Genomic DNA, 15,510 nt, shown 5'->3' with positions numbered 1-15,510 from the left:
CCCTGAAAGTCCACCTGGCCTTGTCAAGTACAAGGTGTCTCACCAGCCTTGACCACACTTGTCTGAGCAGCCATCACATCCAGCCATGGAATAAGGAGCTGAGGAATCAAAAAGCAGTGGGTATCCACCTATGGTCCGTCTTTCTGTTGCAGAGAAATAATGAAAAAGCAAAACTATCAGGGTGCAGCTGTTAGGAACGAATCGCAGGCTACGCCATCCCCAGAAAAAAATTTGGCTAGAGAGAAAAGTAAGCATGCAAGTCAGAGAGCTAGCATGGTTTGGGGAAGTAGTTTTCCGCCCGCACCTCCCAGACAACTCAGTCCTCCTTTCCAGTATGCGAAATCCCCTTCTGTAACCCGCACAAACACGCCGAAACCGCACTCTGCGCTTCATCCCATAGATCATTAAGCACACCGTGTCCCCCTATGGAATAACACAGCTTTGCTTCACTCATCATCTATGATTGCCTAAGTATTATTAATTAATATTATCTTTTAAGAGAAGAAATTTCAAGTCTGTTTTTTCCATCTGCATGCTACGCATTATGTGACCCATGAACTCTAAGACATTGTTTAGAATCAGATATTTCATTAGGAAGCACTACTGTGGTGTTCATTCCCCTCTTTATTACTTCTAGAAAGAGAATATGAAATTAGTTTCATTGGCTTGCCATCTCCACTTGCCTTGACCCATTTTTATGAGGGCTCCATGTTCGGCTGTTTTGTATTTCATTGTCATTTCTAAAATATTTGTTCGCTTCCATCCCTCACAAAATGACAAAATTAGTATTTCATTTACTTCTGTGGTATGTTATTTTCCGCATATTTAAAGAGAGACCACAATGTTTGCAGTGAACACACAATACAAAAGAGCCTTCCTACAGCTTTGTGCTATGCCTTCTTTTACTCACTAATGTTCCCCCATGATTTACAATCTGAACTATTATGAAGTGCCAATTTGCCTAAATCAAAGCTTCTGAGAAAAAAAGGGCAGAGGGGCATAATTTTAAAAAGTGACAAAAGTAACAGTGTATCAGAAAGCATGTGAAAACCATTCCCGTTTCTTTCAAGTCAACATCTGACTGCTCTCCAATCAGCACGTACCTACCAGCTCCAGCAAACCTATCTGTCAGCTTGCGCAGAAAAATGAAAGACAAGGTTGCCCTGCTCTCTCAGCAGCAGGTACCTTGCTGCAGCGGTGGCTCATCGCTCCAGAGAACCGGCTTATCCACCCTAACACTCCAGAGACAACAGCCTGATTCATCATCCTCCCAGCCGAGTCAGGTTTCTCTGCCCCAGCAATTAACAACGAATTAGCACTGTATTGAAGTGCAAGGCAAGACAGTTATTCTCTGGTGTGGTCACCTTGACACAGCAGACGAATAGTCGGAGAAGGGAGAGAAATTAGATTTCCTGTGTCCCAACATGTCTGTAGCAAACACCAAATCCCTGGCTGGCAACGGGCAGCGGCTGCAGGCACTGCTCGGCATTAACACTTCCGAAAGGTCCCACGCCACTGCACAGCCCAGGAACGGTGGGATTTAGCGAGGGACAGAAAGTCAGCCCGGGTGCGCTCACCTCTGCAGAGGGCTGCTTGCTGCTGAGTGACTACTCGGCACGCGGGCTGTCCCAAGATCTCCACGGAAGCCAGGCCAGGCCAGATCAAAGATTCTGCCACCACGTCTGATGGTGGCAGAAGAGGAGGAGAACAGGGAAAAAATACAGTAATGCTTTCCAGCATAGCCTCCCACCCCCCAGGAACCCGCAGGCACCCCGTAGATCAGAGGTGCTGACCTTGCTGTGCCCAGCTGGCAAGAGCCTCCCAGTTCTTTTCCCTAGTCCTGCCGCAGCCCTCCGTCATGACGCTGCACTGCACAGGGCGGGTGGGAGGAAGAGCCCCTTCCTTAGCGCACGCCTGAATTTCCTTAAAACCCGAGTGAGTGGCTGTGGCAAGCTCAGCCTGCGTGCACAGCAACATGTAGGTGTAGCGTGGACGCTCTGCAACCAGCATGTGAAGGGAAATCGGCACTCCGGCACATCCGTATGGTCACAGCCGACGCTGCCAGAGAGCACAGCCATGCCACAGAGCTCCACAGGGCTCACATTTTATGACTCCTCAGCACAATAACAAATAAATCAAGCGTGTAGGGAGGAATTTCTTGTGCACTCAGCTTCCACTATAGACATTTTTCATTTCAAAAACAGGAAATTATTTGATTAAATGGATTAATACACGGCTGATGGGAAAAATCTACTGGAACAGAGAAAAAATGAAAACGTTTCCTTTTAAAGCCCTGAACCTAAAGCTAGACAGTGAGGTACAGGCTACTAATACCGAACAGAGGGCAAGAACCTGCCACAGGAGAAACAATTCCTTAAAGATCAAGAGACAAGTTGCGTCCAGCTCATCTTCTACAGCACTACAGCTGCCCCACCGCGCACACCTTGCCGTCAGAGGGCAGAAACCATCCCCGGCCCTGGGGTCACCCCCTCACCATCAGCAAAGGAACTACACAAAACCCATCACAGTGAAATCTCCGCCGTTTCCAAGAAGCCACACCAGTGAAAATGCTGAAATTTATGTTTTGCCTGGTCACGGCTGAGTGGTGGGCTGGGCAGTGCTGTGTGAACAGCTGGACTTGATGATCTTAAAGGTCTTTTCCAACCTAAATCCTAAATTGTTCTATGATTCTATGCCTCTTGTGACGACTGCCAGGAACTTCTTCCAAGTCCTTCAGACTGACAGAGGGGTGTCCCCGGCCCAGAGAGGGCTCGATCGTGGTGGCAGGGAGCTCTGGCAGCAGCGCGAGGCAGTCTGTTCTCAGGCTCTCCCGCCCAGTCTCACAGCTGGAAGAGCAGCAGACTCAAGCATCAGACACAAGTTACCGAACACACGTCAGATCCATCACAGCAGAGAGAAAGATGAGGCGGGGGGCAGAGAGCGAGCAGAGCTAAGAGCCTCCTGCCCGCTCTGGCGTTACAGTACTGCCCCTGCTGCTATTCACAGCGCGGCTGCCTGTACCTTCTTCAAAGGACTGTCATCTCGACATCAAGGCTGCAGGTAAGGGCTTGACTTACAGCGTACCTTCCACTAGCAAAGCCTGCAAAGCAAAGTCAGTCAGTGACTGCAGCCCTTGGACGTTTCCATCCCCTGCTAAAACACAGCCAGGCACCGTGGCAGACATCCCGCACCCGCCGCCGCTTTGAGAAGGAAATGAGAGCTGCTTTCCCACTTGACACTACAGGGGGAATTTCAGATAGGCAGAATGTAATTACTTGGCCTGGAGTTCGGCCAGGAGTGGGGCCCAAGACCCCTACCCTTATGTAAAGTGTCACAAAATCTCCAATGGCTGCAAGTGTGAGGACCTCAGCTTTACATCTCTGGCTGCTGTCATTGATTCTTCACGTCTAATTGCCTAATAGTGACCCTTGCAGCAAAGCCGAGAAACAAACCTCGCTGCTTGAAACAATGCAACTCCCAGAGACTAAAAACTACACAAAAATCGCTTGGTGCAGGGTATCTTTTGACAGTAGGGAGCAGGTGGACAGCAAGCCTCCTGTGTCTCGCACTGGTAGCGTGCCACTCGGAAACCTACTGGGGTTTTTGGATGGGCAAACATGGCTTTAGAATGCAGCACCCCCAAAACACAAGCCTACTGTATCAACTGTATACCAGGGTCTCCGGAGTTTTGCTGTACGTAGTTGCCAGCTGGTTCCATTTATTTTTCTTCATTTTTCATATTTTGACTGTAATAAATAATTAATCCATGGCTTTGTAACTTGCTGACAAATACAAATGCATTTCATTCCAATGCAGTGTAACGTGTCACTCACAAGAGCCAACCTGCACAACACTGAAAAGTGATGTGCAGAAGGCTTTGGCAAGTAGGCTAATCATCAACGTCACCCACAGGAGCTCAGGGAAACTTTTTCTTCAAACTGTCCCTTAGAGGATACTCCTACTTGCTGTGGGCACCAGAACTAGGTTAGTATGTTCAAAACTACGCAGCTCTAGTTGTCTTCCCACATGTCAGCTTGGCCTTTCACCCTTTTGTAGCTCATTGCCTCCAAGATCCCACAAATTTTTGGCAACACAGAAGACAAAACTTGCAACGTTAATTGCTCAGATTACTTCCCCTGCTTTATAGCTCCAAGAACCTGAACGCCAAGAAACACCTTTTTTTCTTCCAGGTGAAGGCCAAATGGAAAGCAAGGAGGAAGTCAGCAGCAGAAGAGACAAAGGAGATTGAACTAGGCAGTAACTAATCTGGGTGAGACCAACACGTTTCAGAAGGCGCAGGACAACAAGACAGAAAACCCTCCCGCCTCTGAGAAAAGGTGACTAGATAGCTGGCAGCAGTGCTAGCAGTAGCAGAGTAAGAGCAGCGACAAAGAATAGAGGCTGAATGCCAAAGTTCACAGGAAGAGGTGCAAGCCACCATCAAACGACAATGGGAAGAGCAGAGGGAAGAGGAAGTGTGAGACTATCAGAGAAACGTGGTACTGACAGCTCTCCGAGAGTGGTCACACAACGGGAACAGGTGAATGGAATCAGGTGACAATCAATGAGAATCAGGTGAACTGAGTGCCAGCAGCAATCCAAAAGGAAGGTCTGCTGCAGAAGGTGTCGCCTGAGCTTTTGTGATTGAAAAAATATCTCCTGAGCCTCTCTTGACCATCTGCAGATGTTTGGCTTTGTGGCATGCATTGCTAGTTATTGGGAATACACGTAAGGCTGATTTTCCCTTCTGACTGAAGCTGGAACTGCAAAGATAAGAAGTCTCATGGTATTTTCACTTTCTTTGCCCTACACATACTTGTATCTATCTACTACTCATTCTGTTAAGACCTGAGAGAAGGACAGAACAAGGGTGTACAAACCAAAAATTTGTACTAGTCACCAAGATTGCATAGACGAGAAAAACAATCCTAAGGAGGCTGTGAAACGAAGGCCTGTTCCCCACAAAACGCTCACCACAGTAATTTTAGAAGTACTTTTAAGCACTTCCCCCTGTTACACTCCTCAGAACTCCCGTGTTACCCGAGCATGCTGTTCTCCCGCAGACACCCCGAGAAGGAAATCAGCGCTCTGACCTGCACGGGCTCAGGAGTGAGCTGGACAACGTGCTGCATACGCTCGCTGTGATGATGTCTGGACTCTTCCTCATAGATCACATCCCTCTCGTGCTGGGGAAGGTTCAGGAAGCGGCGGATGGTGCAGAGGTTCTCCCAAAGGGTGCGGTTTTCAGGGCTGGGGTTTTCTTTCCAGCGAAGCAGCTCACACAGCCAGCCCTGCAAAGGTAAGGTCAGCACAGTTAATTCACCGAGCACCAAGGAGCCAGGTGTCAGTGGAAGGTCAGCTGGACTTAAAGCCCTATGCTGCAAAGTTTGCTGCTCTCATCTCACACAGAACCCCATACCCTCAGGTGCCGCCCTTTGCTCTCAAATCCGTGATGTATTTTATTTCCTGCAAGCTGGAGAAACAGAAACGACGCACAGTGCTTAACAGGAACCAGGAAGCACAGCATCTTGCCCCCTGTCATAGCCACACCATGTTTAAAATGCTTGGATATAAATACTCTTCCTATAGAATACAACTTTGAAATAAAGGCACAACTTCACCTCTGTTTCAGAGCCCCTTTACTTCTTCATCCCAGGAGAAAAGGAGACGTAACCCCCGAGGCTGGCTAGGGGCCAAGGGCTGCAGCTGCAGGACCAGCCCTTCAGCCACTACTGAAAAGGTTCAAAAGAAGATACTACTAAGTAAAGACCTCTGGTCCGCTGTCAGTATGTTGCACTGGCTCTCCCAGCTCCCAACCCCACTAAAATTTGACAGCTTTAAATAATCCAATGGCCACTTGGAAGGTGCAACCTCACAGAAAGGGAATCCTCTAGTATTTAGTATGAAAGCAGCAAACCGCATTCTGCAGAAGTTGCTAGGGCGATCTAGGTGGAGGTGATGCTAATGACAATACCTACCATTGTATGTATGATAATACAATAATAATGTAGTATTGCTGCAACTACGCATTGCAATAATAGCAGGGTTTATTCCCGCTATATTGTTTTGAGGTTCGTTTGAAATGCCATCAAAAAATTAGCATCGTATGGAATCCTGGAGGATCTCTCCATGGGGGCCGAGAGCTCAGACCCCCGGCAGGGAGAGGAAGCAGCTCTGTGACACCAAGCCACGCGGAGAGCACCGTGGCGATGGTGGTTAAGACGAGGACAGCCCCGAGCGTGCCGAGTGTGACTGGCAGTGACCCAGCATCCCCGGCAGGTACAGCAGGGATGGTGGCTGCGGCTGTGCCTGCCAGGGCTAGGGACACAGCCAGTGGCTCCCCTCCGTGCCTGCGCGCAGGAGACGCAATGCAAATGACAGAATATGAGAAGATAATGCTGAGGATGCTGTCAACACGCCTTACTGACTCCTGTCAAAATATTTTACCTAGTAGCTTTATAACCCATCATTTTCAAACTACAGCTCAGCATTTTGACACCGTTTTGACAGGCACCTTACAATACCTAAAAGATAGCTTGATCAATGTTAAAGACATTCGGTATGAGAAGTAGCCAAAACTGCATTCTTCTAACAGCGTCTAAAGCAAGCAGCACAGCCAGGTTCAATCCCAGTCCGTGCAGGGGTTTTTTGGTATTGCTTTTTTGTGTAACAACTTGTAAGCCATTGACAACTTCTACTGTGCACTCTAAACCCCGCATATAATATCATAAGCCATTATTTGTCTCACTCTCCACTGTGTCTTCTGCCTTCACCCCCCCAAAAAAGGCAAGATTTGATTATCTCCGCTGCATCAGCCAAGACACCAACACCAGCTGTTCTCATTGTGCAGCCTCTTCCTCACGGCCTACATGTTAATAACCTGATCATTCCATTTTCTCCTTCAACTGCCGGCTGCAGCACAGCGAAGAGACAAAAACCCAGGCCCATCTGCAGCAGCTGTAGGCACTGAACTGTGAAGCCACCAGGGATTTATAAACTAATCTGTAACACAACACTGCCTTGTTTTTACAAGTGAGAGGCCACATTTGTGCAGACCTGATCCTTTCTTGCAATAAACTAGGAGGGGGTGGGGGGGTGGGGGGGCAAGGATGAAAACAAGCGATCTAATCATTTACTTGGGGCGGGGTGGGGTGGAAATTTGTATTATATTTTCAAAGTGTTTTAACTGGTATTTGGGTAATCTCTCAGCCAGGTGTGTCTGCATTTTAATGCGGCTTGGCCACATCCTTTGCCCTCGTTTCTCCTCCTTTCCTTTCCTCTGTTCAGAAATCACCCAAAACTTTCTTTTAGAGAAAAGACAGGAAGAAATCTCCCGGCTCCACAGTGTTTTCTCAGGGGTTACTCCACACAAAGGGAATAATTTTTGGAACAGGAAATAAACCATCTGTGGAAAAAAATAAACTCTCGTTTCTCCCTGTTCTCAGTGACCTGCATTAAGTCTCGGAGCGAACTCTCCCAGACGTCCCGGCAGGTACGCGAAACGCCTCCCAAGGGATGCTGCAGCGGAGCGCGCACACAGAGCCCCGCGCGGGGCCAGCCCGGGCAGGACGGCTGTGTGACACCCAGGGACCGCTCAGCCCCGGGGCCACCTCCCCTGCCCAGAGCCGGACTGGCTAGCCCGACGGCCACTGCTGCATTTTGATTTATCTGTCCTGTTATAATCAGCACTCATTACAATCACTTAGAGCAACACTACAGGCCTCATTACAGACTAGGCGCTCGCTGCCATTAGTCTTTAAGAAGGATAGCGCTCAATTTGCCTGGCAACATGCAAGGTCCTGACCTTGGAGCTATTAGGGAAAAGATTAGACTGCAGTGTGACCATGTGTGCAGACATGAGCAAACCAAATTAATTTCTGGCAAAGGGAGGCACCAGGCAAAGACCCCGCCGTCCTGAGGACACCTGAGAACTTCTCCGTTTCCCAAAGGACATAAGCTAATGGCACGTTTAAAGGAGCCTGGTTCTGAAGGTGAAGCACATCCGTGGTATTTAGAGAGATATTAATCCAGTTTCCCCACAAAGTATTTGCTTGGCTGATCAGATTAAGGGATCTAGCCTTCAACAGCACACCCCCACCACAGCAGGCCCCAAGAAATCTGTGATACTTCACAGCCTCAGACATATTGCACCATGTGTACCCAGCTGCTACAATAATTAGCTTATGAATGTATCAGCTGGTTCTGTGATTTTTATAAATAATAACTAACCTACAGAGCAGAAAGATTTTCATGAGTCTAATATTAGCAAGAAATTGCAAGGTGCGCCTAACTCAGAATTGTCATTGTACTCAATGTCCTGTATTCTCTCACATTGTGCAGGACTGGATCTCCCCCAACACCATTTATAAATATTTATTTTTGCATCGGCAATGGCAGTGTATTTGTGGCAGCTTTCTTCACAACAGCCAATATTTGCTCACCACCCCCACACACACGCACGCGTGTACCCACTGTCTGCATGTGTATACTTACCTGCATCAAATCTGTCCTTTCACTGCTCTTTTCCGATCCTTCCCTTTATTTATTCAACCATTCATGCTCGCACCCATCCATTCAAGACCCTATCTACCCATCTATGGGGCCACTTATTAAGCGATAGTTTTGGTGAATACGTGAGAAAGCACAGCGCTGCGGCTTACTCACACGTTCTTTATGATTGCAAGTAACCGCCTTCCCCATGCACAGATGAAAAGTCTGCGTTGGATTTTTTTTAATTATTTATTTAAATAATCTTAGCATGCCGTCCAAGAAAGTTTTGCAGTACCAGGCAAAAAAAAAAAAAAAAAAAAAAAGTGTAAATGTCAAATAAAACAGTGACAGATGACAGTATTCTCTATTGAATAGCACCGTTTCTTCGTGCATGTTCAATGAGAACTCATGAATTATTAATATGCAAATCTCCTTTTTCTGTTAAAAATCTCAACTTGGGGTTTTTTGGTTGCAATTTTTTTTATTTTCTTTTATTTATTTCTTTGGGTCTGTGTATGTTACACAGAGCTTTCCAGGAGAATGATTTCATTTAAGAAATGCTAACATACAGAAATTCTTGGAGCTACAGCCATTCACAGTGAATTTTCATCTATAGCTACATTTATTGGCACGGAGAAGGAAAAGCGAAGAAGGAGATGTTCTCTCACCACCTTTTCCCCCACTCATCCACAACATCTGAGCTCACTGCATTACAAGCAAATTCAACTTCTGTGAACGCCTTCTAAAAACCTAGCAAATAACACATCCGTCCCCAGATCTGTGGTACGCTGCCTTTCTGGTCCTGCCTCCCCGGCACATCGCAAGTCTCGCTCCACTGCACAAACAGCCCCCTCAGCTGTCGGCCACAGAGTTACCAGGAAAGTTTGATGTGCACGGGTGTCAGTATGGGGGGCAGAATCCAGCCCTTAACCTCAGCTTCTAAGGGTCTCAAATGGGAATGTCTTCCATTAAAAATAAGAGGAGGAAAACCAGCACAATTAAAGGATGCTTTTGGCTCCACAGCCAGGCACACCCAGTGCTTGTGGTTACAAGGAATGCTGCTCAAATCCTCCTTCATTTCACCCCAAAACTTCTAGAGGCATCGAGAATGCAGCCCAATTTAGCTCATTAAGAGAGAGCTGCAGAAAAGCACTAGCCTCTATTTTTGTTGTTCTCATGAGACAAGATAAACATTTTCTAAGCATTTTATTTGATAAAATAAATAATATCATATTAATGTCCTATTTTTAACCTCTCTCTCTGTCTCCTAATCAAATACATTTCCACATAGCTAAGCAAACAACAACAAAAATCTGCAGGAAGCCAGCCATTCCCATTGTGCTTTTATGCTGTTAAAGAAACAGCGCGCTTACTACACGGGAGCATTAGCCTGGGTGCGCTCAAGCCCCCCGGGGGGCGGCTGGCTGGTGCAGCAGCCGTGAGCCGTATTTTCTGCCACTCACCCCTCCGCCCGCCGCAGCACCGTGACCCTTCCACTCTTGCCAGACTCACCCCGGAGCAGGGGAGGCTGCTCCAGCAGCCAGAGGCACCAGGCTGCCGCCAGGTCGGGTTTCCCAGCGCTCAGGGGAGACAGGCACCAACGCCTGCCCCCCCGGACTGCCTCCTGCAGACCTGCCAACCTGCCGTCAGCCGAGGACAAAATTCCTGGTGGAGGGCACGAAGGCATGAGGGAGGAGGTCAGGCTCTGTCACGCTGGGGCTGCGGGCCGGCGCTTACACTTGGAGCAGCATCTCTGCCGAAAGCCACCGCAGGAGGTGGCGGCGGGGTGCCCACGGGGCTCCGTCACAGGCAGCCCCTCTGCTCAGGCCAGGCCACAAGGCACCTCGCACCCCAACAGAACCGCAACTGAACTGACCTCGTGCTTGCCCGCACTTCCACTGAAATTAATAATAACAATACTGCTAATACCGAGAGCTTTCTGCGCTGACATTTTCTAGGGTCTCCAGTGAAAGCATGAGTAGGCAAACGAAGAGTTTTTAGTAAGAGTGATTCAGGAATAAATCTCAAAAATAAATGTAAAAGGCCACTTCCTCACCCACATCATCAGTGCAGAAAATGTCAACATATGTGACAAAAGGGAAAAAAAGCAGCAATGATTGACGCAAGTCTTTTAGGATGAGGAGCGAAACGCTGTGCTCCCCAGAGAAAGCTCCCTCTGCACACAGGATCCCAGGAGTCCTCCAGACAAACTTCCTCAGCCTCCCCTCCCTCTGCTCAGTTTGGGACTCTCTGCAGTGCGAAATGAGCCAGATAATATTCAGCTCTTGTTTCTTAGTCGCCAAACTCTCTTTCCATGAATCCAATAAGTGTCTATTAAAATAAATAAACCCCCTAATGATTCAAGATAACCTAATCAAGAAAGCTGAAATGGATAAAAGACTAACTGTAATGGAGAGTTCTGTCATGGCTTCAATGAATTCTTGATGAGGGCCGGGGGAGGGGGACTGAACCTGAGAAGCTTTACTGGGAGCATTTTGATACAGTTCAAGGTTAATCACTCGATAGCCTGGATTTTCTGAAAGGCTCAGTACTTTTCTTTCCCAAAAAATTCAAGTCAAAACGCAAAGCACTTCCATGAGGGCCAGTTTCTCACCAGCTTTATAAAACACCAAACGATACAGAAAGATGAACGAGGTGCGCGAACCCTGATGTATTGTAGATCCATGGGAACACCAAGCCTCCCTATGGCTCTTGGCCTGGGAAGGATGCTGTGCACTGAGGATATTTTCCAGCGTGCCAAGTTCCAGCTTGCTTCTCCCTGCACTGGAGAGGAAGTGTGGGCTTGTGGTTAGGGCAACCAGCCCACCAGCAGCTCCCAGGTCTGCCAAGGACTCCCTGTGCAAAGCCCCAGCTCCACAAGTGTCCCTGCTTCCCTCAGCCGCTGAGAGGCTAGCATGCTGCGGTGGGGGCTGCCACAGAACCGTCGAGCCATTTGGGTCACAAGGGACCTTAAAGACCACCTAGTCCCACCCCCCTGCCCTGGGCAGGGAGACCTTCCGCTAGAGCAGGGTGCTCCCAGCCCCGTCCAGCCTGGCCTTGAACCCTCCCAGGGACGGGGCACCCACAGCTGCTCTGGGCAGCCTGTGCCAGCGCCTCGCCACCCTCACCGTGAGGAACTTCTTCCTTATGCCTAACCTAAATCTACCCACTTTTAGTTTAAAGCCATTCCCCCTTGTCCCACCACCACATGCCCTTGTAAAAAAAAAAAAAAAACCAAACAAAAAAACCCACCCCTCTCTCCAGCTTTCTTGCCAGCCCCTTCAGGTACCAGGAGGCTGCTCTAAGGTGTCCCCTGAGCCATCTCTTCTCCAGCCTGAACAACCCCAACTCTCAGCCTTGCTGCATGGGAGAGGTGCTCCAGCCCTCTGATCATTTTTGTGGCCTCCTCTGGACCCACTCCAACAGGTCCATGTCTTTCCCATGCTAAGGACCCCAGAGCTGGACGCAGCACTGCAGGTGGGGTCTCACCAGAGCTGAGCACAAGGGCAGAATGCTGTCCCTCGACCTGCTGGTGACGCAGGTGGTGACGCAGCCCAGGATACGGTTGGTTTTCTGGACTGCAAATGCACATTGCCGGCTCACGTCCAGCTTTACATCCACCAGTACCACCAAGTCCATCTCAGCAGGGCTGCTCTCAGTCCCTTAATTCCCCAGCCTGTACTGGTACCAGGGCTTGCCCCAGCCCAGGTGCTGGACCCTGCACTTGTTCAACCTCACGAGGTTCACACGGGGTCACTCCTTGAGCTTGTCCTGGATAGGGGTGACACCGTGACTGCATATAGAAGCTTGTAAAAAAGAAGCTAATGTCCAAAGGTACTTCGAAGATATTTTTAAGTTCAATTAAGGAGAGTAATGCCTTTCTGTATTTCCTCCATACATAACCATATATAATAAAAACATCAAAATATCAGCACAAGGGATATGCCCCAGCTGTAGAGATTTGCAACATCATACAGGCACCAAGATACTACAGCAGTACGAGTGCCCCGTCTGCATACACTGTACACATTACACATCATCACCACCAGCTGTTTTTTCTAGCTGTTGCTCACCATCACTGGAAACTAACTAGTTCAAGGGCACAGAAAATACCCATTACAGGCTAAAAGGGGGAGAGAAGGCATCCCATCACATCAAATGAGTACGCGGGAATGTAAGTTGGGAAGGAAAGAGACAAAAAGAGACAACATATGGGGTATCTAGAGCTAACGCTGCCTTAGAGCGATGCTGCTTATTCCTCTGTATATCCGTCTTGGAGGTGAGGGCACAAGGCAGGTGGCTGTGGTGCTGAGTCCCATCCAGCGTGGGCTCCTACTGTGGGGCTCACACCCACCCTGGCCAGAGAACAGGCTCCCGGCCAACCCTGGCAGTGAGGCAGGGAAACATAAACAGGGAAAGTCAGACTGAAGGCGAGGAACCGTCGTCATGATTTCCATCCACAGTCCTGGGTTTCTCTTAACCTGAAGGGCCTCAACTGAAAGCCTTTTCTGCCCCCGGCCTCTAACCCCCGGTCAAGTTTATGTTTTATTTGTTCATTTTTAAACATGGCAAGGATACAAACCAGAGACGGAGCTTTGCCAGCTTAACAGTTTTGCAAATGTTGCTCCACGGGGTCTCTCTTGCTTTACTGTGGTGCCACTGGAACAAATTCCAGTCCCTAGGAAGAATTTCAATTTCAAGGGTTTACTTTCTGTTTTCACTGGACTGGTGAGGGTCAAAATCTTCCATTTGCCCCGGCCAGGGCAGATCCCCAGCAGCACGTGCCCTGCTTCCCTATGCTGCCTCCGCCTGACTGCGGAGAGTCTCCTGCCCTGGGACAACTGTGGGAAGTTTGGTCTCCATGTTCATACAAACCCTGTCCTCCCTCAGACTGCCAACAAGTGCTCCAGCCAGCTACATCCACTATTTATTTTGATAGCGACTGTTTATTATGAGCAGAACTATATTCCTAAACTCATTTCACACAGACTAAGAAAAAAAGTCTGCTGAGCACAGCACAGCACAGGGGTGATGCTGCCGCACAGTCCTACGGAAGCACTGGCACACAGTCACAGGGGAAATGGTTTTCCTGAAGTCGTACTGTAGAGCAGCTGCAGAGCTGGATATAGAAGCCAATACTCACAACTGACAATCCAACCCTGCAGCAACCCAAGGCCAAAGTCTCTGCCCGCCCCACCATCCAGCTCTGGAGACACACAGGCCACTCAAACTGCTCTGACATGGCGCAGCAGAAACCCATCTCCTTGTGAATTAAATATAACCAGGAGAGCCCAAAGTGCAGACTGGAAACCAAATCCTGGCACTCCAGCCACAGTCAGAAACACTCCCAACGCGGTAACACAGGTCCCAGGTTTAGCCATTTAAAGGACAAAGGACGCCAGCAGGCGGCATCCCCAGAGAAGCACGCTGTCCAGTGGGTACATCACTAACAGCTGGCAGCTGAAACAGGATGACAGCTTTGGAGGCTGTGTTTGGAGGGCATTGAGCCCCTCAGCTCCTGCTGCCTTCAAAAATACAAAGGGACACACAGCACTTCACAAACCAGACTAAAAATGTCTAGACAGAAGTTGCAAGGAGTAAAATGCATATTAAGGTAAGCAAGTGATGAGTAAGTCAATGTCTAAAATGAATGGCTCGAGATCTTTTTGAAGGTGGATTCCATTAAAGAAGTCTCACCGTACCACCTTGGTACCTTGGCGAGCTCCTGTTCCTTGCATTTATGTTGACTTGTGAGCTCTGTGATCTGCAACCTCAGATTCTAGCAGCTGCCCTTCCCTTTAGTTGCTGAACTGAGACTGCCATGACTTAAGAATAAAGATGGCTACTTGTTAAATTAGAGGTCAATTAACTCCACCAGTAGATGATGCCGCTTGCAATAACTGCTCTCAGTGGGTACCACTCTTCCTGTACGAAGACAGAAGAAGAGATGAGGCCTCCATTGGCTGTGGATGCTCTCTTGGGTACATGACATACAGCCCTGCGTATAAAATGTCAAAACAGCCCTGTCGGAGATTCACTGGCTGCTAAAACTGTGAAGATCTCACAGCACCGTGGATTGCTGTTGACAGAACAGCAGCGCCCAACATAACACATGCCTTGTTAGCAAACTGGAAGCCTCTCAGTAGTCTGGGGTGAGGGAATAATAGAGGAAGCCAAGGCAACACAAGCCAGGCCTGTGGAGAACAGCAAGTGAACGAACCTTGGCGGAGAGTCCAAGCAAACCCTCAGACTAGCTCTTTTTTCCCCTCTTTCAAACTCTCTCTTCTGCAAACATGGGCAGTGTTCAATGAGTGCTTCCCACCATGTAATGCAGCGGCTGAAATCAGCAGCATCTTCACCAGAAATGCCCATGGCTGGCACAAGGGGCCTGCACAAAGCACTGGGAAAGCCCCACCGCCGCTTTTCAGACAAGCTAGACCCGAAGGCGACGTGCCGACCACCCCACCCTGCCCATGGCTCTCTCCGACTCAAGCAGCTGTGCCCTTGCTTTTGGCACACCCCGGCCAGCGGTGGGACACCGCAGGCGCAGCAAGCCCAGCCGGGGTACGGGCACGCAGGTGGGCTCTGGGGCAGGGGGAGGCCCCGTAGCGCTATGGTTCCTGGCTATGGCTTTTCTGTCCCTGCCTTCCAGTGCCCCCATAAACCACTTTCATGCTCCAGCAGAGCGCTATGACATCTCAGCATGGCGAATGCTGGGTCATCCCAGGGAGCCAGTATTGCTTTGGCAGGGCTGTGAGACAAAAGAAACATCAGCCTTAGAAACACTTCTTTACTCGCTGCTGCTGCTGAAGAAACAAAACCTTTATGTGCAGTAACTTTGCTTTAAACAATAACGTTTGTGGATACTGTTCTTAACCTTTTGCATCTGGCTTTCAAAATCTGCCCTGTTCTTTTTCCACGTGAATGACTACAGAGCTTATTTTTGTTTGGGCGCTGGTGTGCAACGCTGCCAGAGAAGCACACTCAAGCTGGCGAGCCACCCAAATTATTGTTGGGTGG

General features: G+C 48.9%; 2 protein-coding genes across 2 annotated transcripts in view; one reads left to right on the top strand and one right to left on the bottom strand.

Moving 5' to 3' along the window:
• SPATS2L (spermatogenesis associated serine rich 2 like) overlaps positions 1-15,510 on the top strand; it is a 726,913-nt gene that overhangs the window by 316,311 nt on the left and 395,092 nt on the right. The gene's annotated exons all lie outside the window — the stretch shown is intronic.
• Positions 1-15,510, bottom strand: part of SATB2 (SATB homeobox 2) — a 412,340-nt gene that overhangs the window by 296,742 nt on the left and 100,088 nt on the right. Inside the window, exon 10 of the mRNA XM_080400567.1 lies at positions 5,094-5,291. Within this exon, the coding sequence (XP_080256693.1) occupies positions 5,094-5,291 (198 nt within the window). The remainder of the gene's footprint in view (positions 1-5,093; positions 5,292-15,510) is intronic.

This window comes from Falco punctatus, assembly GCF_963210335.1.
Source record: "Falco punctatus genome assembly, chromosome: 8".
NCBI classification, from domain to species: Eukaryota; Metazoa; Chordata; class Aves; order Falconiformes; family Falconidae; genus Falco; species Falco punctatus.
Note: the sequence above shows the minus strand (reverse complement) of the source record. Positions and strands in the feature narration are given on the sequence as shown.